At 36.1% G+C, this 22,853-nt stretch overlaps 1 protein-coding gene across 1 annotated transcript in view; it reads left to right on the forward strand.

Moving 5' to 3' along the window:
- The window catches only part of IFT56 (intraflagellar transport 56), a gene marked incomplete at its 3' end in the record, with an annotated part of 33,541 nt that extends 12,650 nt beyond the window's left edge, over positions 1-20,891 (forward strand). Inside the window, exons 8-18 of the mRNA XM_079711489.1 lie at positions 3,735-3,809; positions 7,587-7,689; positions 8,968-9,023; positions 10,146-10,199; positions 11,643-11,706; positions 13,660-13,748; positions 13,974-14,057; positions 15,009-15,078; positions 15,860-15,966; positions 19,143-19,276; positions 20,780-20,891. Coding sequence (XP_079567615.1) covers positions 3,735-3,809; positions 7,587-7,689; positions 8,968-9,023; positions 10,146-10,199; positions 11,643-11,706; positions 13,660-13,748; positions 13,974-14,057; positions 15,009-15,078; positions 15,860-15,966; positions 19,143-19,276; positions 20,780-20,891 — 948 coding nt within the window. The remainder of the gene's footprint in view (positions 1-3,734; positions 3,810-7,586; positions 7,690-8,967; positions 9,024-10,145; positions 10,200-11,642; positions 11,707-13,659; positions 13,749-13,973; positions 14,058-15,008; positions 15,079-15,859; positions 15,967-19,142; positions 19,277-20,779) is intronic.
- Between the last annotated feature and the right edge of the window lie 1,962 nt (positions 20,892-22,853).

The raw sequence follows: 22,853 nt of genomic DNA on the forward strand, positions 1-22,853 counted from the left end.
CTGAGCTGCACTGGGGCCCTGAGGGTCCAGATGGTGGTGGATCCTACCCGAGCAAGGCCTCATTAACCTGCTTTAATTATCTTTAATCTAGACAAGCTCATTGAGGGTTGAGACTGTCTTTTGACATTTGTATCCCAGGACCTGGCACAATGCACACACAAAGTTGATGCCAACTAAGTAATGGTTGAATGAGAAATTTAAAATATGACTAACAAATTAAGGGAGAATCACATTAGAAGAAGGAGGAGGTTCAAAAGAGGTCAATAAAGATGCAAATTGAGAAAAAGCCATTGGATTTCCTAACTGGGGTTTCCTACTCTGATTAAGGTATCATTATTATTGGGTGTTGAAGCTAGGTGGCAAGGAGATAAAGAGTGAATGAGTAATCACTTGGATTGAGAATTGTCCTAAAGGATATGGCAGAGGAATGACAAGTAGATGATGAAGAAACAGAAGCAGTGAATATAGGATGCTGGTAAAAGGAAGAAGAACACTGGTTTCAGAGGATAAAGAAATTTTATCCCTCCAAACTGGGAGGGCTCCGGTAGTGATGAAGAGCAGGAGCTTTGAAATCAGATAGACCATATTCCAGTCCTAGCTTATTGTGGCTTTCAGTGCACTACTTAACCTCCTTAAGCATTATCTGCAAAATATGCAAACTAATAGTACTGCGTTATTGTAGGTTTCTGTGATATATGCAAAGTCCTTACCTTCATATACATTGTAAACTCTCAGTGAACTGAGCAATTATCAAAGATTTCATAGGCTGAAACACAGTCAAATTTATAGACTTCTAAACACCTATTGTTTTGCCTTTTTCAAATCCAGCTTATCTAATTACATTTAAAAGGTTTGATTTCTCAATTAAAGACAAAGATTGATTAATTAGATTGAAAAGACAAAACCCTAATATAGGACACAGAAAATTTGAACGTAAAATCACGTATTGATGTTTCATGAGGAATATTTCTTACATGATTTCTATCATGTTGTCATGCTTTTAGAAAGGTCATTTTCACTCTAACATATTATAAGATGACCTACATCTTCTATTTATAATTTTATGTTTTAACAGCTTTATTGAGGTATATGTAACATACCATACAGTTCACCTTTTTAAAGTATACAATTCAGTGGTTTTTAGTATATTCACCACTATGTGCAATCTTCATCATGGACAATTTTATTTATTTATTTTTAAGCACTTCTTTTTTTTTTTTCCTCTATTTTTGGCTGTGCCATGAGGCTTGCGGGATCTTAGTTCCCTGATGGGGGATCGAACCCTTGGCCTCGGCAGTGAAATCACAGAGTCCTATCCACCGGACCACCAGGGAATTCCCACCACAGTCAATTTTAGAACATTTCCATTACCTCAAAAAGAAACTCCATACCCTATAGCTATCAACCCCCATTCACCAAGCCCTAAGCAACTACTTAATCTACTTTCTGTCTCTATGGATTTGCCTATTTGGAATATTTCCTGTAAAAGGAATCATATAATATGTGATCTTTTATGACTGGCTTCTTTTACTTTACCATAATGTTTATAAAGTTCATCATGTTATAGCATGTTTTAGTACTTTATTCATTTTTATGACCAAATAATATTCCATTTTATGGATATACCACATTTTATTTTTCCAGTTGTCAGGGGATGGTTATTTGGATTGTTTCCACCTTCTTCCTATCATGAATAATGCTGCTGTAAACACTTGTATACATGTTTTTGGACATGTTTTGAACATGTTTTCACTTCTCTTGGGTATATACCTAGGAGTGGAATTGTTGGGTCATACTGTTTTCCTGAGTGGCTGCACCAGTTTACATTCTCACTAGCAATGTATAAATTTCAATTTTTCTACATCCTAGCCAACAGTTGTTGTTATCTGACTTTTTTATTCTAGCTATCCCAGTGGATGTGAAGTGGAAGCTCATTGTAATTTTGATTTGTATTTCCCTGACAACTAATGAAGTTGAACATCTTTTCATGTGCAGTGAATGCTGCTTTAAATTTTGTGCCCTAGGTCACTCACTTGCCTCACCTTTAGTCCCTGGCTGGCCCTGCCTGAGATCAAAGTTATCATAACACTAAAAGATTTTGTTTTTTCACTTTCATTCACTCAAGTGTGCAGTGAAGTTTTCCAGGGACAACATGATTTCAAAATAGATTGATTGCAGGTACAGATATGTCAATCCAGCTGTCATCTGTTAAGCCAGACATTAAAGAGATTTGCAAAAATATAAAACAGCACTCTTCTCACTAAATTTTTGTTTTGGTAAATACAGTTTTTTTAATGAAAAATATGTTATTTGTGTTAATGTGTAGTGGGTTTATTATTACTTTTGATTAATTGATTACTTAAAATTTCTGTTTTAATTTCTAATACAATAAATATGAATGGCTATAACCCACATAAACAAAAACTCTTTGGGATCCTTAATAATTTTTAAGATTTAAAAAAGACCTTGAGATCCAAAAGCTTGAAAACTGCTGAACTAGCCTAATATTACCCAAGGCAGGGGTCCCCAAGCCCCGGGCCACAGTCCGGTATCGGTCCGCTGCCTGCTAGGAACCAGGCCGCACAGCAGGAAGTGAGTGGAAGGCAAGTGAGCGAAGCTTCATCTGCGCTCCCCATTGCTCCATTACTGCCTGAGCCATCCCCCTGTCCCCCACCCCTGTCTGTGGAAAAATTGTCTTCCACGAAACTGGTCCCCAGTGCCAAAAAGGTTGGGGACCGCTGACCAAAGGCTTTGGAGTTACTGCTGTGGACAAGAGAGGACATTAGTAAATGGATTGCTGAATAAGTGTGCATTCCTATGTGACATCGGGTAGAAAAAGTTTGTAGTGCTTAGTGAGAATAATCAAGGATTTAATTATTTTATCCAGAAAAGCTTAGGTACCCACTGATGGAAGTAGAAAAAGGAGGTGAGGAGGTTTAATCAAAATTATAGAGTGGTGGGGCTTCCCTGGTGGCGCAGTGGTTGAGAGTCCGCCTGCCGATGCAGGGGACATGGGTTCGTGCCCCGGTCTGGGAGAATCCCACATGCCGCGGAGCAGCTGGGCCGCTGAGCCTGCGCATCCGGAGCCTGTGCTCCGCAACGGGAGACGCCACAACAGTGAGAGGCCCGCGTACCGCAAAAAAAAAAAAAAAAAAAAAAGAGTGGCAAGATGGGAATAGCAGAAAGCTGAGGAAGGGGGTAAGTGAGTCTAGGACATTAGTGAAGACACTGTGGAAATGGCTGACCATTTCTTCTAAGGGAAGTTAAGGGTGCAGGACAATACGGAAGAGATCTGATAGGTCTAATAAATAATAACAAAGAGGCGAGAAGTTATGTTAATTGCATCATGTAAATTAAGGCCAATTCAGCAGGAAGGAGATAGTATGAAAGTTCAGGACATAGGTGGAATGGTCAGATTGAAGAATCAACCTTAGTTGTTAAAAGTTTGTCACCTGAAAGAAAAGACTAATTCTAGGAGTCTACAAACTTGGGTTCACCAGTTTCAAACTTGCTGATTAGTATAAGGTTCAATCACTTAGTGTTTATAAGCCTCAATGTTCTCATCTGTAAAATGAGGATAATAATAATTACATTGATTATTTCTTAGAGTCCTGCAGAATAAATGGAACAGCATGTTAAATTCTTTGTAAACTATAAAATGTTGTAACATTTTATATGTGATATAAGAACTATACAGTTCTCATTTTCATAAGGCTTTCCTTTTTTAATTTCAGGCAGAACTCAAAAGCTTGATGGACAACGCTTCTTCTTCCTTTGAATTTGCTAAAGAGCTCATCAGGCACAATCTGGTGAATAATAGTTTGCAGTCTTGACTGACTTGAGGCTTACCCTATTTTGGTACATCACAGTGGTTAGAAAGATGAATGAAGGGAGTTATCTCAACAAGTATTTCTCTACTTTAAGTAAACTCTTTCTTGCTGTGGAGGAGAGAGAATGAGTTTAAGATATCAGGTTCTTTCCTCAAGGAAATCCTTATTGGGAGGGCAGTAATACATACTTAACATTTAGAAAGAAGTGTAAGGCAGTGAGAGCCACGTGTTCATTTTGTTGACAAAGACAAAGGAACATATCCCTTTGGGTTATAATAAATGGGGAGGATATTCTGATGAAAGTAAAACTTGAGCCGGTCTTTGGAAGATGGCTGGGATTTATAGGGTTCATTTGTGGCAGGGACATGGATGAATGAATGAAGAAGACATGTGATAGGTTGTGAGCAGTTTGAATTTACTAGAACAGAAAGTTTGCACTGGGGCACAGTGAAAAATTAAAGTTTTACTTAGTGAAAAAGTAAAAAGGGGGTTAGGTTTAGGGCTGGATTATGATGGCCATTGCTAAAAAAAAAACATTCAGATGAAGTTTCAAGTTTGATTCCATTGACTATGCAGTAGAGTGGGTGCAAAGCAGGTGCATTCAACTCAGACACATGGGACATTGAGAAAATTATTTTATATTGTTGAGTTTCAGATTCCTCATCTGAAAATGGCAATAATAATAACTACTACTTTTCCTTCTGATTTCTCTGTACCTTCTTTGGCACCAAGTCTCTGAGTATGAATGCCAAAAACCATAGCTGTTTTAGACTCTCTCTTCCCCTTTATCTCTGATAGCTACCAAGTCACTTAATCCTATTAATTCTTTGTTGGTATTGTCTTATATTCATTCCCTTCCTCCTCTAATTCAGGCCTCCATCACAGATAGCATTTTCTGTGGTTATTTTTTATTATGAGCTTCTGCTTCTAATCTTTTCACTTCTAGTCTAGTTTATAAATTAAAGACAGATTAATTTTTGTGGAGAATGATGTGTTAGAGGTAGTAGTCTGGAAATTAAACTTGGAAAGAGATTAAAACCAGAGAACAGGTTTAGGAGTTTTCTTAAGAGTAGTGATAGTTGAAGAAAGGGTTAAAAACAGAGAAAAATATGGCTCCAAGAGAGCATTTGTATTTAAGTGGCTGGAAGAAGGAAGATAAGAAAATATCTCAAGAAAGGGCAGGCGAGAAAAAGCACCTAGATAATGTACAGTTGACCCTTCTACAACACGGGTTTGAACTGCATGAGTCCACTTATACACAAATTTATTTCAATCGTAAATACTGCACGGTCTGAGGTTGGTTGAATCCTCAGATGTGGAGGAACCATGGATGTGGGTGGCTGACTATAAATCATACTCGGATTTTCAACTGTGTGGAGGGTCAGTGCCTCTAAACCACCCACTCCAGTGTTGTTCAAGGTCAACAGTAATGTCATTAAAAAATTTTTTTTCTGATTTTTATACAATTTTTAAAGGTTACACTCCATTTACAATTATTACAAAATGTTGGCTATGTTCTCTGCATTGTACAAATACATCTTTGTATCCTGTCTTACACCCAGTAGTTTGTACCTCCCATTCTCCCGCCCCTATATTGCCCCACCCTCCACTGGTAACCTCTGGTTTGTTCTCAATATCTGTGAGTCTGCTTCTTTTTTGTTATATTCACTAGTGTGCTGCATTTTTTAGGTTCCACATATAGGTGTTATCATACAGTATTTGTCTTTCTTTGTCTGACTTATTTCACTTAGCGTAATGCCCTCCAAGTCCCTCCATGTTGCTGCAAATGGCAAAGTTTCGTTCTTTTTTATGGCTGAGTAATATTCCATTGTATATATAGACCACATCTTCTTTGCCCATTCATCTGTTGCTGGACACTTAGGTTGCTTCTAACTGTAATGTCATTACAGGTACACATTTTAATCACCTAGGAGATTTTTTAAAATAATGATGGGTGAGATTTTTACTGAATGATGGGCTAGGGTTCAGCCATGAGTACTTTTCTTAAAAGTTTCCCAAGTGGACATAATATACAGCCAGAATAAAGAACTGTTATATGTACGTATAACTGGGAGATGCATATTAGCTAGCAATAGGAATTATTCTTGGAGGGTGGGATTAAAGAGAAAAGTGAAAAAATGGAAAATTTCCTTTTTCCTGTTGTAATAGTATATGTAAGTTTTTGCCAATGAATACAGATTACCTTAATGTCTAAAACAAAACCTGAAAAATATTAAGCAATATAAATTGTTGTTATTAACATCTACTTTTGGAGTCAGATCTGTGGTCAAAATCAAGTTATACCATGTACTAGCTTTGTAACATTGGGTAGGTCACAAAACATTGATGAGTCTCCATGTTCTCATATGTAGAATAGGGGAAATTACAGTACCTACCTTATTCCCTTGTGAAGATGAAATGAGGTAATGTGTATAAGGTACCTCAAGCAGTATGCAGCATATAGTAAGCATATAGCAAACAGTGCTATTGCTGTCATGCTATTCCATCAGTGTCAAAACTGCAGGTATGTCATGGAGCAAGAGAACAGAATAGTCCATTGAATTTGGCCAAAGGGGTTAATTTGTGACTTGTAGAGTGAGTTTACTAGTGTGCAGAGAGCAGAAGCAAGTTTTCTGGGAACTTAAGGAGTGAGAGGATGAGAAGAAATTTGAAGCAGGGAACCACATACTTTTCAAGTGTGGCATTGAAAGAAAGGAGAAAAATAAGGTGCTATCCAGAGGGAACAGTGGCACCAAGTAGAAGATTTTTCAAGAGAGCAGAAACCTTTGTGCATGTTTGAAGTTGAGAAATGGGACCAGGATTAATGAAATAGAATGATTGATTAATGCAGAAACAAGATCTAGATGGAGTCAGAAGTTATGACATCAAAGAAGATAGATGAAGGAATTAATCTTGGCAAGAGAAGGGAGCATCTCAGACAAGGAGGAAGTAAATAAGATGACCATATGGATACTTTGATGTAGAAAAAAGAGATTAGGTAGTTTATGCCTGATTGCCTTGATTTCTGTATATTTATTTGTGAAATAACTGTGTGCCAGATACTGTGCTAGACTCTGAGTACAGAACAGGGTGCAAAACTGTCCTTTCATGAATGGCGCTTTTGTTTTAGCTATTCTCTGTAGCATTTATTATCATACGACAACATACTTAAGTTTGCTCTTTGAAGGTCTCTCCCCACCTGAGTATAGCCTATATAGTGACAGGGGAGTGACTTGTTCCTGGTGTAGCCCTGCTATTACAATACCAAGCATATAGTAAGCGCTAATGAATATTTACTGAAAAACTAAATGAAATATTACCTACTATGTGCCACACATTTAGCCCACTTTAACTCATTTAATCCTCATGATAACCCTGAAAGGTAGACATTACTAATGCCATTTAGAGATGAGGCAACAGTCTCAGAAAGATTATATAAATTCCTTCATGGAGTTTTGGTAGAGAATATCTGTCTAGAAAAAAAGTTTCATTAATTATTGGGTACTTTAATTAAGAGTTTTCTATAGTTCTTATGAGGAGAAAAGGAAATGTATGCAATAGGGTTATGCTTTTATTCTATTTCTTATAATTTAGGATGGTTTTCTTTTAATTAGGTCAAGATCATGTGTTTATAGAGAGAGCTTCACAAATATATTCATCCTTTCAAAGAATAACTGTTGTGTCAGCTGCTTACACATTTCTACCAATAAGTGAACTCATAGTTATTGCCATAATACAGAGTTTTTCTGTCTTTAGGTTGTTTTCCGAGGAGGTAAAGGGGCTTTGCAAGTTTTGCCTCCCCTGGTTGATGTCATTCCTGAAGCTAGGCTAAACTTAGTGATTTACTACCTTCGTCAAGGTAAGAAAACTGTGTCTTGGTCTTGCCTATTTAAGATATTTTAGAACATTTAATCTCTAACTGAACTACTTGCTTAATCTTTAAAATCAATTCATAATACTTCCAAAAATATGTTTGCTACAGGTTCGTAGGACAGAACAAATTTATTGGTATTTATTTGTTGTGCCTTTTCTCTTTATTCTCTCTTTCCTCTTCTGTTGCTTCCAATCTCTCACTCATTCTGTTCTTTTCTTTTCCTCTTATTTTTCTGCCCTTTGTTCGCTATTCACTCTATTTCAGTTTTTCTGTTTTTTTTCTTCCCCTCCCTTGTTTCTTCTTTTTCTTGTGTTCCCCTGTATGTAATGTACATCTACATTTTCTTGAGTCTTTTCTTTTTCATCATTAATTGTTTTTTATTTGCTCTAATTGTCTGCCTTTCTGTTTATTTGTACCCCCAGCTTCTCATGAGAAATAGTATGATGCAAAGAGAATGTGATATTTGTTTCCCCTAAGTAAGGATAAAATTGTTAGACACATGCCTAAAGCAGTCTTTTATCTAACAGTTGTGAGTACAGGGTAGGAGTTACCATGCAGTGGCACTGGCACTCTGTCGTGGACATTGGACTAACAGTGTGGGCCTTTTTAGGTGCATGGTAGAAACCAACCAGACAACATATTCCTCATCGAGGAAAATGTGTTTATTAGCATAACAACATGAACTTGCAAATAGTCCTCTCTAATTTGATATATAAGCACAAAGAAATATGCTTTTGGATGAGAATTAAATAAACACTTTATGTATTTTATAAATTAATTTTTATTCTAAAAATATTCAAACATAAACAAAACAAGTTAATAGTATGAACACCCAAATATACATCCCAGATTCAACAGTCTTCTAGATATTGCCAGTCTTTTTTCATTTATCCTCCCTCTCCCATTTTTGTTGCTGAAATATTTTAAAGCGAATCCCAGACTTCATGTCATTTCACTCTTACATACTTTATATATCTTTTTAAAAAATGGTTGTTTTTCTTATATAATTACAATGCCATTGGCATATACTTCCCCATTCCTTATTTTTAGCTTGAACTTTTAGGTGCTTCATGGCTTAATATGGGTTTCCTACAGATACTTGGTTATCTACTACTCAACATTGAACTTGATGGAGAGTTAAGAGACAAAAAAAACAAATCATACTTCCCATGAATGTTTGAAGGATCTTATCGTTTGGGAGACTGTTTCAGAAGAGTTTGCTAGGATACAGATTAGCATAGCTACTTATTTCTTATATTTCAGATGATGTACAAGAAGCTTATAACTTAATTAAGGATCTGGAACCTACTACTCCTCAGGTAATTGCAAATGTGTTGCATTTTTACTAACCAAGTTCTGTTGAAAGTGGAATTTCAGAAGGCATCTTAGAGAAGCTTCTTGCTTGTAGAATCTCAGGAAAGATCGTATATATTGATCTAGGAATGTTATGTGAGACTTTTTTTTTTATGTGAGACTTTTGATACGAGAATGAATATCCTGGGCTTTTGATATTTGTAAACTCCCGTATATGTGGTCATCTCCTCAAAAGGGTTGATGTTTGAAAATACTGAAATCTAGAATTCTGATGAAACTAGATATAGAAACTTATGTCAGCAGTATGATTGTCTGTACTATGCCTTTGTCCCCTGCTAGGTTGTTAGCTCCTTGCAGTCAGGGATTGTGTCTGTATTGTATCTCCAACACTATGTATACTAAGCACATGGTAGGCATCCCACTCACTGAGTGAAAGACTGACTGAAAACTGTTTCTAGATCTAAACAGGTATATTTCTCCAGTGTATTAAAGGCTTCAGCATCTTTTTTTCTGTTCTTTTTATGAATTCTCTTAAATAAAAATAGTACCCACATAAAAATTGATAAAGCTAAGGAGAGTATCTATTAAAGAACAGAACCAAGTCTGAAGGGGATACAGGTGAGGCCTCAGGACTCCAAAAGCAAGAATACCTTACAAAGGAGAATCAGAGGATACTTTTTTTTTTTGAGGTAAGGGATCACTAGCAGAGGAAGGTTATTATATCATTGGAAAGGAAAAATATTGATAATATATATATGATGTCATCACAGAGAATGGCAGTGACTGATAAGGTGCAAAAATTATTACATAAACATTTTATTGTTAATTTTTTCCACTGAATTGAAATAAAAACAAAACTTAACTCCTGTGAGTGTTCACTGAGGTTTTCTGCTTAAGATTGAGAATTTACAAATACGATTAATTCTGTTATATGAATACTTTCCTGGGAAACAAATGAAAGTCTGCTAATTCTTTCATTCAAACCAGGGATAGAACAGAGAAAAGTGACTTTGGGTAACTTTTGATAATATATATAAAGCATTAAGTTGATGCAAATGATGTATTTGAAAGATATCTCATAGTTCCACATTCCTTTTAAATTAATTAGTGATATTCCATGTCTCCAGGAGTATATCCTCAAAGGAGTGGTCAATGCAGCCCTTGGCCAGGAAATGGGTTCAGTGAGTATAAGATCACTGGTAATCTGTAGCTTGCAAAGTTATATGTGTGGAAAAGATCAAAATGAACATCAGATTTCAACCAGCAATAAGCTTACAAATAGGCTCTTCTGCAGTTCCTTTTATTTCTCCATATCCCCCAGTCCAGATTCCATTGTGAAAAGAATTCTGTGTTATTTAAAGACAAAAAAAGGGAATTCCCTGGTGGTCCAGTGGTTAGGACTTGGCGCTCTCACTGCCAGGGACCCGGGTTCAAGCCCTGGTTGGGGAACTAAGGTCCTGCAAGCCGCACAGCGTGGCCAAAAAAATAAAACAATATAAAATGAAATAAAGAAAAAAAAGAAAGCTACAACCCTAAGAATTGCTGCTTTGATTTAAAAAAAAAAGCCCAATTGTTAAACAGTGTGTATATCTAATAACAACAGCAAATCATTTCAAAAATTCATTCTTATTTTCACTGACTTTTTAAAATTTTATTTGTTTGGCTGCGTTGGGTCTTTGCTGCTGTGTGCGGGCTTTCTCTAGTTGCAGCGAACGGGGACTACTCTTTGTGGCGTGTGCGGGCTTCTCATTGCGGTGGCTTCTCTTGTTGCAGAGCACAGGCTCTAGGTGGGCGGGTTTCAGTAGTTGCGGTGCATGGGCTCAGTAGTTGCAGCTCGCAGGCTGAGTAGTTGCGGTGTGCGGGCTCTAGAGCACAGGCTCAGTAGTTGTGGCGCACGGGCTCAGCTGCTCTGCGGATCCCTTCCCAGACCAGGGATCGAACCCATGTCCCCTGCATTGGCAGACAGATTCTTAACCACTGCACCACCAGGGAAGTCCTTTCACTGAATTTTTTTTAACCTTGCATACCTCTGAGCTTTAATTTTGACATCTGTAAAATGGGAATAATTGTTTCTCTGGAAAAGCTTTTTAAAAGTACCAAAATGCTGACTAAAATTAAGCTTTTATTCCTCTGAATATGGCATAGTAAGTTCTTTTTGGAACAAAGTGTAATATAAATAAATCTTTTTATCTCCAGCTCACTCCAAAGTGCTTCATGTAGTAGATAGGCAATAAATAACTATTGAATAAATTAATGATTTTATTTAATGAATACTCCTTGTTATAGCCATAGCTCCTACCACAAGGTCTGATATATGATAAAAGAGCAATAAATATTTGTTAAATGAATGAATGAATGAGTTCATTTAATGAAGATACTTTTAAGATAGAATTTGGGGATTGGATTTTTTTCCTCTTTTCTATCTGACCCTAAATAGGTTTTAATTCAATTGCAGATTATCATTTTCTAGTTGCCTATGCTAATAAGAATTAGTACTATTGATTTGGGGAGGATTTAAAACAAGGGTATATGTTAAATCCTGACAAATATGTTAAAACCACAAAGTAATACAAATAATATATTTTCAGCTTATTATTCTGTATCAGCTCTGCTTTGTTTTTCAGAAGGATCATATGAAAATTGCCCAGCAATTCTTCCAGTTGGTGGGAGGATCAGCTAGTGAATGTGGTATGTCTGAATCTGTACTTGTGAGCATGATTTATAACTGGAGTTGGTCATATACTGACCGGTGAAATTTGATTCTCTGTCCAGGGATATATCTGTTAGGCTTCCCATTATAAAGTAGGAACTCAGACACAGGAGAGAATATTGAATTAGCCCTTCTTAACGTCTCAGCTAAAGTGGGATGAAAGGATATATAAATAGAGGAGAATAAGTATATTCTCTAGTTCATAAGAGTTTTAAAAATTTGATTCTGTTTTTTATTTGAAATGTTAACTTTTATTGATTTCTCAAGAGCTCTTTATGTATAAAACTTTTGTCATGCTGTAGATATTTTTCCAGTAGGTCATTTGCTTTTAACTTTGCCTATGGTATTTTTTTCCCATATAAAAACATTTATATCTTATTTATCTTTTCTATAATGATTTCTTACATGTGTATCAAGCTTAGAAAATGCTTTTTTATCCCTGAAGTTATATAATATTCACCTATATTTCCCACCAGTAGTTTTGTGGCTTCATTTTTATTATTAAACTATCAATCTCATCACTGAAGATTCAGTGTAAGATTGAGAAAGGGATCTAAAAAGGGCTGATAGTTAGCCAGTGTGAACCAATATGGCTGTCTATACCAGTTGTCCATGGCCGGCATCTATTCTGATGAACAGTGTTCATACTGAACTGATTGTTAAATATTCTAATCACCCCTGGATATTCATTTTCTTTCAAATGTTTCACCAAAACTATTTGTTGGATAACATTTTCTTTCCCCATTTTAATTCACTTGTACAACAAAAGTGTATTGTGGTGTTGGGGATACAGCAGTAAACAAAACAAACCAATCCCCCTACGCTTGTGCAGTGTACAGTCTAGAGAGAACAGACTATAAACATAATAAGTAGATTATAGGGGACTTCCCTAGTGGTCCAGTGGTTAAGACTCCACACTCCCAATGCAGGGGGCCTGGGTTCGATCCCTGGTCAGGGAACTAGATCCCGCATACCGCAACTAAAAGAGCCTGCATGCTGCAACTAAGACCCCGCACAGCCAAATAAATAAATAAATAATTTTAAAAAATAGATTATATAGTATATCTGTGCTAAGTGTTTTGGGGGAAAAATCTTGCACAGAGGAAGGAGGATTGGGAGTGGCAGTGGTGAGGGCCAGGTGTTATTCTAATCCTCTGCCACTTCAAATATGCATCTGTTATCAGACAAAAAGTTGGTCAGGATCAGGATCAGATGGTTCCATGGCAAAGTATTTCTCCATTTGAGACCAGAAGTGTTGGGTTGTCTTAGATGAGTAATGTTGGATACTAAGTCATGATAGTTGAGTGTGCAGGTGTTGGAGTTGGGTGAGAGAATCAAAGCCCTGGAAAAGATCTGGGGAAAACTGTAGCCTGTAGGACATGTGCTCATGTGGGACTCAGAGTTAACCGCAAGAGAGATTATCGGTCATTCTTGAGTACTGTGACCTCCATCATGCTGAGGTTTTGTCCACTGAACAGAATCTATAATTTCAGAATCTCGAAAGATGCCTTGGAATACATTCCTGTCTCTAAATTATAAAATAACTCAAAGGTCAGCTAAAGAGAACTGTTTTTTTAATATTATTAAACTATTATTTTTAATTAATTAATTTATTTATTTTTGGCTGCGTTGGGTCTCTGTTGCTGCGCACGGGCTTTCTAGTTGCAGTGAGTGGGGGCTGCTCTTTGTTGTGGTGCACGGGCTTCTCGTTACAGTGGCTTCTCTCGTGGAGCATGAGCTCTAGAGCACGGGCTCAGTAGTTGTGGCACATGGGTTGCTCCACGGCATGTGGGATCTTCCTGGACCAGGGCTCGAACCCGTGTCCCCTGCATTGGCACACGGATTCTTAACTACTGCGCCACCAGGGAAGCCCCTAAAGAGAACTTTTAGTTTCATGAATACACCTGGTTTCTTTTCCCATTCCATTTCAGATACAGTACCAGGGAGGCAGTGCATGGCTTCTTGTTTCTTCCTGCTTAAGCAATTTGATGATGTCTTGATTTACCTCAACTCGTTTAAGGTCAGTGTAGAATTTTCTAGATGACTTTGTATACAAAATACTGTATATAGTATGTCACAGATAAGATACTTTCAGAGTATCTTTTACTACCACCCTTTTACTGTGGTGGTAGTAGTGGCATCAGCTAATTCCTTAAGATTATTTTTGTGTTTACCTGGTATGACTGACGTTTTTATATTTTATATATTAATGCTCAGTGTGACCTGTTCTTGGGATGTTTTTCAGAGTTACTTCTATAATGATGACATCTTTAACTTTAATTATGCCCAAGCCAAAGCTGCAACTGGCAATACCAGTGAGGGTGAAGAGGTGGGTACCTGCTTTTGAAGGCGTTTGAATAGTTCTATCTAAAAATATTGTTATCTTTTTCTCACTCAAATAAAATGTTTAAGGGTAAAGGATTATTAAAAGTTCTATTGTTCTTAGGTTATATTAAAAAGTACAATATAAATAGATATATAGATTTTATAACCACATTCATATTTTTCTTTTTCAGATAAATTTTATAAAAACATAACATACATGGAGAAAAGTATACAAATCAAAGTACACAGCTTGATGAATTTTTAAAGTGAACATACCCAAACAGTCAGTACCCAGATCATGAAACAGAATATTATCATAACCCTGGGAATGCACCCATCTCCTTTTTGAGTCAATCTCTTCCCCACAAGGCTAACCACTATCTTGACTTCTAACTCCATAGGTTATCTGAATGATTCAAAATAATTCAATTGAATTATTTAATTCAATTTTGTTATTATTCAACAAATTACTCAACTCATTATTATTCAAATTCTAAGTATTTTCTAATTTCCATTATGTTTAGAAATGATCTTTTTATTATCTTTGACGATGAGTTATTCTAAAACATGTTTCATGATTTTCAAGTGTGTACGTTATCCTTTCCAGGTTATTTTATTTTGATTTCTAACTGAATTGTATTGTGGTCATAGAGTGTGATCTGTATAACACCAGTCCTTTAAAATCTGTTGAGTCTTGCTTTATTGCCCAATAGCATGTGCAGTTGTTAACTATTCTGTTCAAATCTTCTATATCCTCACCAACCTCATGTTACCTTGTGATATCAATAACTGAGAGAAGTGTTTTAAAATCAGCACAAAAATTGTCCTTTACTTTTCTCAGTGGCCTGTATAGAATTTGGTCATTTATAATGCTCATTAATCTAAGGCAAGCTGCCATGGATATTTTTATTGTAAAAGCATCTTCATGTTTATTCCCCTTTTCCTCCTCTTACAGATTTTCCTTTTAATCCAAAGTGAGAAGATAAAAAATGACTACATTTACCTCAGTTGGTTAACTCGGTGCTGTGAGTCTTCTTTTAAATGTTATAGAGGAATCCTTTTATTGAGTGTTTTCTAATTTTGTTTTGTAGAATGAGTAAACTCTGAGATTAAGTGTTGTTAATGCTACTTAGTTAAGGATGGCCACGTACATGTGTTATACATGTTTACCCTGTGATTAGTTCTACCATATGACATTGACCTAGCATAAACAGTCCTAAAAGATGCCAAGTTCTTCCTTTAGCCTATTAAAGCTTCCAGAGTCTGAGTTTACATTATTTTTTGTTAAATTATATTGTTATGCTAATTTAACCTTTTTACTTTGGTGCAGGCCTGAAAAGTGATAAAATGTCAAAAACGTAATTTGTGTGTACTATATAGCCTATCGTCTCTGTCTGTCGGTCTCTCTCTTGCTCCTTTTTTTTCACTTGGTTTTAAAATGTTCACTGAGTTTTTGAAGTCATGGGAAAATTTTAGCAGTTAGATTTCTCAGTGAGGCTGGAACTGTATGAGTGGGACTGAATGAATGCTAGATGACCTTTCAGCAGATGAGCAACGTAGGAACTACTGGAAGTCAACCCAATCTAAAAAGATATAACTATGTAAAGCCTAACTTGAGTATTTTAAGTATGGTAGAGTTCTGATGGGGAAACCAGCTTAATGCTGACATTGTAAGCTTTCCCATGTAAGAGCTGCTTACCATTACTTTGTATATTTGTAACATAGAACCAAATCCATAGACTAGCAAGATGCAGAAGTGTATTTCTTGTGCATTTAAAAAGCATAAATCTTTGTTTCTCTTTGTAGACATTATGAATAAGAAACCAAGACTAGCCTGGGAACTTTATCTCAAGATGGAAACCTCTGGCGAGTCCGTTAGCCTCTTACAGCTCATTGCTAACGACTGCTACAAGGTGCGTCTGAGTGAGACCTAAGGGGAAAGTGAAGATCAGTATCACATTGCTGCATTGACTAAATATTAGGGGAAAGTGTCCTAGAGATTAAATGGCTATAGGTGAGAGGATTCACATAGTGATATCAGAAATGTCAACCCTTTTATGAATGAACTGAACTCAGAGCTAGGCAGCATTTCAGGGTTTTATATGTACATAAAACATATATACATATAAATGAGATATGAAATAATGTGCATGAAATAGTGGTTTAGAGAAGAGGTTTTAGATTTCTAAAGGCTATGAATCTTTAGGTACCATGCAGATAGAGATATTCATCCGGTAATTGGAAGTTTGGTTCTGAAGCTCAAGAATGATGTCCTGTGACATCCAGAGACAAATCTGGAGAAATCGTCACCACTTCAATAGTAATTGAAGCCCTGAAAAAAGTGAGATTACCGATAAGGGAGTAAAGTAAGAAGAGTAAGAGAGTTGCAAACCAAACCTTTGGGAAAACCATGGTTCAAATAGTAGACAGGAAAGACAAAGGAACCAGAAAAAGAGAATAAAAAAGCAGTCAGATTTAATAAAGGATGAAGTGTGTGTGTGTGTGTGTGTGTGTGTGTGTGTGTGTGTGTGTAATTGGAAAGGCAGGGAAGAGGGAGGAGTTTGGGGCCCTATCCTATAGATTAAAAGCTTTTTAAAAAATTAGCCTCAAATTCTGGAAACTCCTATTTTGGGAATATTTCTTCCTGTCCAAAAGACAGGAAAACGTCAGGTAAAGAGAGTCTAGTATCAAATTAATCAATAATAGCTCATTGCAAAGTGAATCATTACATTATAAAGTGAATCACCATCAGTGGAAAAGGATTTAAAACATAGGAAACTTGAAAATGTTTAATAGAACTTGGTGGATGGCAATGATATTAAGTGAGTTAGGGAAGGCAGAGGGAAAGAAAACACTAAAAGACAGGGATTTCGTTCAATTTTAGATGTATTAAATCTGAAGTGTGTTTGGGGCTCCCAGGTAGAGATATTACATGTGTGAAATTATCAGGGTGAGCCTGGAGCTCAGGTATTCATGTTAGAGGCTCAGACTAGAGATGTAGCTTTAGAAGTTAACAGTAGTTAATGGTGGTGGTGGTAGTAGCAGTAGCAGTAGCAGCAGTAGCAGTGGAGTATGGGAGAGAATGAGATTAACCAGTGAATGGGGTGAGGAACCACATGGAACACCAGTATTTAAGGGATAGAAATAGAAAGAAGAGTCAGTGAAAGAGACAGAGGATGAAGATGAACAGAAGGAAAAGAAAAGAACCAGGAGAGAGAAAAAAAAAGTGTTTTTCATTACTCTTTTTCTTGTTCCTATTTTATCAAATGCCAAGGAAGGAAAATGTCAAATCTGCAACTAGATAGAATTGCAAGAGGCCTGAGAAAACACTGCTAGGTACAGAAGAGAATTGGATTAGGAAGCAGATTCAATGAGAATAATGTAGACCACAATCTTAAAAAAACTGATGTATGATTTCATATATATAACATTCTTGAAATGACAAAATTATAGAGATGTAGAAAAAATTGGTGATTGCCAGAGGTTAGGGATGGTCGGCTGGGAGGAGAGTACAGCTTTGTGGTGATGGAATAGATCTGTATCTTGATAGGGGTGGTGGTTACATGAACCTACACATTTGATTAAATGACAGAACTGTACATACACATTGTAGTGATGTCAGTTTCCTGGGTTTGATATTGTGATATTGTACTATAGTTGTATAAGCTATAATGGGGGAAATTGGTTGAAAGGGACATGGAACCACTCTGTACTATCTTTGTGACTTCCTGTAAATTTATAGTTATTTTAAAATAAAAAGGCTTTAAAAAATGAACCAACTAGAGCTCTATCCAGCAATATAGATGAATTGTAAAAACATATACAAGACACAAAAGAATATTTACAGCTTTATTTCATATAGCTAATATACTAAGAGGCAACACTCAATTATATTGTCTAAAGATGTTTACATGGCTGATAAAACTATAAAGAAGGTCAAAGAACTGATGACCATAAAAGTCAGACTACTAGTTACTGAAAATAGGGAAAGAGAGGGTTGTAGTGTGGAAGTGACACACAGAGCTTCTGTTTTGCTGTCAATGTTTCATTTCTTGACCTGGGTGGTAGTTACACTTATATTGACATTATAGTCATTAAACTGTACATGTATGTTTCCCACACCATTTGGTGTGTTTCTTTACCAAAAAAAAAATTTTTTAGGAGAACATAGGAAGAAGGATTAACCTTGAAAAGGAATAAGAACACTTCTTTCTGAGAGATATGCAGAAAAGAGGGAAGGAGTAATGAAGTACAAGTATAATTTGAACTGAAGGAAGGAGAGTTGTGTCTTCCCTATGAAATATAGAAAAAAGCTAAGCTAAGATGCAGTAGAGATCTTAAGGAAATTGGCAAAGGTGTAAAACCACAGTTCACAGGAAAGGAAAGGTAACAAAACCGCACTGAGTAAGGAGGATTGCCAAGCAATTTGAAGACTTCAGTGAACACTATACATTTATGATTGCCAATCAGGAAACCTCATCTAAGCAAAATTTAATGATACTCAGCATACTCTACGAGGCCAAGGAAATGTGTAGTATATTTGGGAAAGAAGTTTGTCAAAATGAATTAAATGTTTAAAAGACTTGCTGTTTAGAGCAGGAGTCAGTGTACATCTGGGCATTCTGAGACTTTAGGGACAAGGTCAGGGAAAGACCATCCTCTTGGGTTGAATAGGATCAAATTAGCATAAAATGAATGATAGTAGTCATCTACAGAATGTATTGAGGAAACTTGAAAAATAACCAGTTCAAATCACAGTCATCAGAGTTTATCCTCAAGATTAGAATATGATTAGAAGAAACGACAAATATGTTGATTACAGTGTAACTTGACTATATGTAGAAGAAATGTTATATTGTTGAAAACTTAATGAAGGGAGGGGGGTTTAAATTGAACCCATGTACACAAACTGTGATTTTCCTCCTTGTTTTAATAAGGAATTGAAATTTATCTAATTCGCTAATTGCAAATGTTGTCATTACCCATGCACTTGTTTTATGAAATTATGTTTCATGGTATCTTTACATTTAGTTTCATTCTGTGTGATCTTTTGACTACAAGTATTACCACAGTACTTTCTTTTATTCAGATGGGCCAGTTTTACTATTCAGCCAAAGCATTTGATGTCTTAGAGAGGCTGGATCCCAACCCTGAATATTGGGAAGGCAAGAGGGGGGCCTGTGTAGGCATATTCCAGATGATCTTAGCTGGGAGAGAACCCAAGTAAGTAGACAGACAATAGACGCTACCTCTATGCATTTGCTGGTTCCTGGGGGATGAGAATTGCTTTCTTGGATCATGTCTTCTGAAAACTAAAAATTATTTTGATGAATAAAAGGCTAAGTTTTATATTTCTATCTGACCTTTTTCCTCCAGAATTTTTATTTTATAGAATCAGATCATTCTAAACTATGTATAATTGGGACATTGAGTATACTACAGCTCTCAAGTATAAGAGCAAGATATATATTTGGCTCCAAATGAATTGTCATTTTCATACAATGTCTTCTTCAATCTCTTCTTCTCTTTTCTTTGCCTTTTGGCTTTTTTCTTGTGTCTCTTAGTTTAGTCCTCAAAGAATTAGAAATGGAGTGAGTGTGGTTAATCTTTTTTTTTTCTTTTGCCTTCTCATATTCCAGGAAATACTGAGACATTAAGACTACATAAAATTAAGTGGCATATAGCTCCATTTGTAATAAAAGTTAAACTACTTAAAACTAAATTCAGTTTTCTGAAAATAATTTTGTGGAATATATTTGTTACTGATGTATAAATAGAAGATATAACTCTTTTTTTTTTTTTTGGCCACTCCACGCAGCTTGTGGCATCTTAGTTCCCCCGACCAGGGATTGAACCCGGGCCCCAGCAGTGAAAGTGCTGAGTCCTAACCACTGGACCATCAGGGAATTCCCATGACCATTTTATAAGTAAATAATCTATCAAAAATTACTTCCTGCCTTGTATCTACTTCCACTCCTAAGTAAAAGTTGAAAAGAATTTTGGTAGTTGAAAGAAGATACTTGAGGGAAAACGTAGAAAACATGAGAGAACTCTTAGGGAAGAGGATCAATAGACAGTCATCTATAGATTTGATGAGGTAATAGGGAAATTTTAGTCTGCATTACTTAAAACATGAGTTTAAATTTTAATTAAATTTAAATTACTTAAAATATAACTACTGACATTTGCCAAATCTTGGTCATTAACTCTCCTCTCTTCCATATTTATTAATATATTATTTTTCTTGAAGAAATAATCTATGCCTGGCTTTGTAAAATTTTACAGATATGGCAATGACACCCAGTTTCAGGTGATTACCACCTTAAACAAAGGAGGAATCTGGGGCTCAGACAGGTTAAGTCACTTGTTAGCACAGAGCTAGAATTTGAACCCAACTCTTTGAACCCAGCTCCTTGATATAACTTTCTACTTGGTCATGCAGAATAAGCATAGAAATGGAAATATTTATGCCATATTAAGACAAAAAATAGCATATATATAGATAGTAGAAGTAAACAAGGAACACTTGGATTGGTGAGAAGGATTTCACAGAATTTCCATTTTACTATGGCATCAAAAGAATAGAAGGCTAGGAAGTTTGTAATTGGTTTTTGAATACACTGTATACACATATCAGAAGGATATGAAGAACAGTCACAAGTTTATTTTACTTGTTAATTTGCATTCTTTATTGAAACACTTTGTCCTTTCAAATCTTTTCCTCAGAGAGACCCTTCGAGAAGTGCTCCATTTACTGAGAAGCACGGGTAACACCCAAGTAGAGTACATCATCCGGATCATGAAGAAATGGGCCAAAGAAAACAGAGTGCCTGTCTAAAATAGCTCCAGAGTCCTAAGGAACCAGTCACCACATTGACATAAAATTGGAAATCATTTTCCTCAAGTTTATGTGAGATGCGGGGCTCTGTTTTATTGACACTTCCTTCCTTGCTCTTCGAGCCTCAAGATCAGTGACTGGCTTGCTTAGACCGAGCCTCCTGGCTGAATTAAGAGCCATAATTTGTGCTGTGGCTCCTGTATGATCTGATGAGCAATAAGAGTTTGGACTTGTCTGGTGCCTTTCTTCTAAAAATACTCAGAGTCCTCTTATGTGATTTACTGACTTTAAGGAGAATGGCATAACTTTTTTTACATATTAGCATTCCATGGCATTTTCTCCAAGCTGCAATAACAAATGCCTTTAATGCTCAAAGGTCACCATCATTCTGTCATCTTAATTTTAGCCATCTATGTACATTATCCTGTTTTACTGGGGAATTCCATAAAAAGTTTAATAGTGCATCTCTGAATCTTGGGAGAGCAGAGGTTATAAATAGCTACATGATTCTAAGAATGGCAGTAAGATCCTTTATCAGACTGTCCGGTCATTAATAGATAATAGTCTTATGGGATTACTCTTTCAGTAGTTGAATTCTTGATGATAATAACACAGTTGCAGTGGAGTAACCTGAATGTTGCAGTTTTTTTAAAGGTGAGTACTATGAAAAAAATCTGTGCGGTACATTTGAAGATATTCAGGAAACAGTATACAAATCGCATCAGGCGCTTCCCCACTGTAATTTAGGTAACATAACAGGTTAGGTTTTTCTTCATATATTCTGCTGAATAAACAACAATTTTTGAAAGTAGGGCTACAAAGATTATTTTATTTATTAATGTAATGTTAATAGAATATGGATCATGTAGAGCCCTTTGAGGGATTTCCTAATGGCTGGACTCTGTCCTAAGTCGTATCTGAGCCCAATGTTTCCAAGCTCTCGCAATATAAACCCGTTACACAACTGAGCATTTTTAGGCTCACGAACTATTTTCAGAAGATAGACCTACATGTTTTATGTACCAGATTACCTTTGTTTCTATATTACATAATTTTTTTCTGTTAGTTTAAGGTACCAGTATTACAGGTATAGAAAGTGCAGAGCCATCCCTATCCAGCATGGGAACTGAAAGTCATAATTCCTTGAAGCACTAAAGAAGAATAGTGTCAGTTTTTCCACCTATACCCCCAGCATCCACTGTGGATGAAGAATTTATATAGAATGGAGATGGGAACATGGCAGGAGTTGGAGCAGCTAAGGAAAGAAGGTCTGTGATGGCAGAGAGCCTTTGCCTTCTGGACAGTTGCAAGGGGTTCTTCCAGCTCTGCTCAGGAAGATGACCAGTTTTCCAGTCTTTTATTTAGACCCAAATCTAATCAGTTCAGAGCACAAATCAAAATAAACTGACCTGAATTTTAGAAAACAGTTATATCATTTTTCATATGCCAAAGCTTCTGTTCCTTATTATGTTGTTTCTGTTTTTTCAATAATTGGTTCTCAGTATCTAAGTTACAAGGTGGGTCAGATCTGGACAGAACCTGCTATAATCTTTAGAATCCTTGTGATTCTTACTTACCTCATTTAAAATATTAGGAAATATAATAGTAGAAAAAGACACATGAAACTTTTCAGTGGTTCTTTGCAATGAAATTTGTCTTCCAGTTAATTGCTATTATTTTCAAATTTGCTATACTTGGAAAACTTTTCCACTGACGATTTACTTTTAAATGAGCTCTCGTTGAGCTTAACACTCTAGCTTCTCCCTGCCATTTTCCTGTCTTTTGGAAAAAAAAAAGATATTCCAAAAAGAGCAATTCCCAGAATTTTAGATTAACTTTTTAAAAAGTTTTTAATCTGTAGAATTGAGACCAAAAAACAAAACAAAACAAAAAAAACCATAAAGACTAGTGTAAGAGAGATACTATCCAATTCTGTTACTAAGGATAGCTACTTCTGTTTTT

The sequence above is a fragment of the Hyperoodon ampullatus genome, assembly GCF_949752795.1.
Source record: "Hyperoodon ampullatus genome assembly, chromosome: 9".
Classification (NCBI taxonomy): Eukaryota; Metazoa; Chordata; class Mammalia; order Artiodactyla; family Ziphiidae; genus Hyperoodon; species Hyperoodon ampullatus.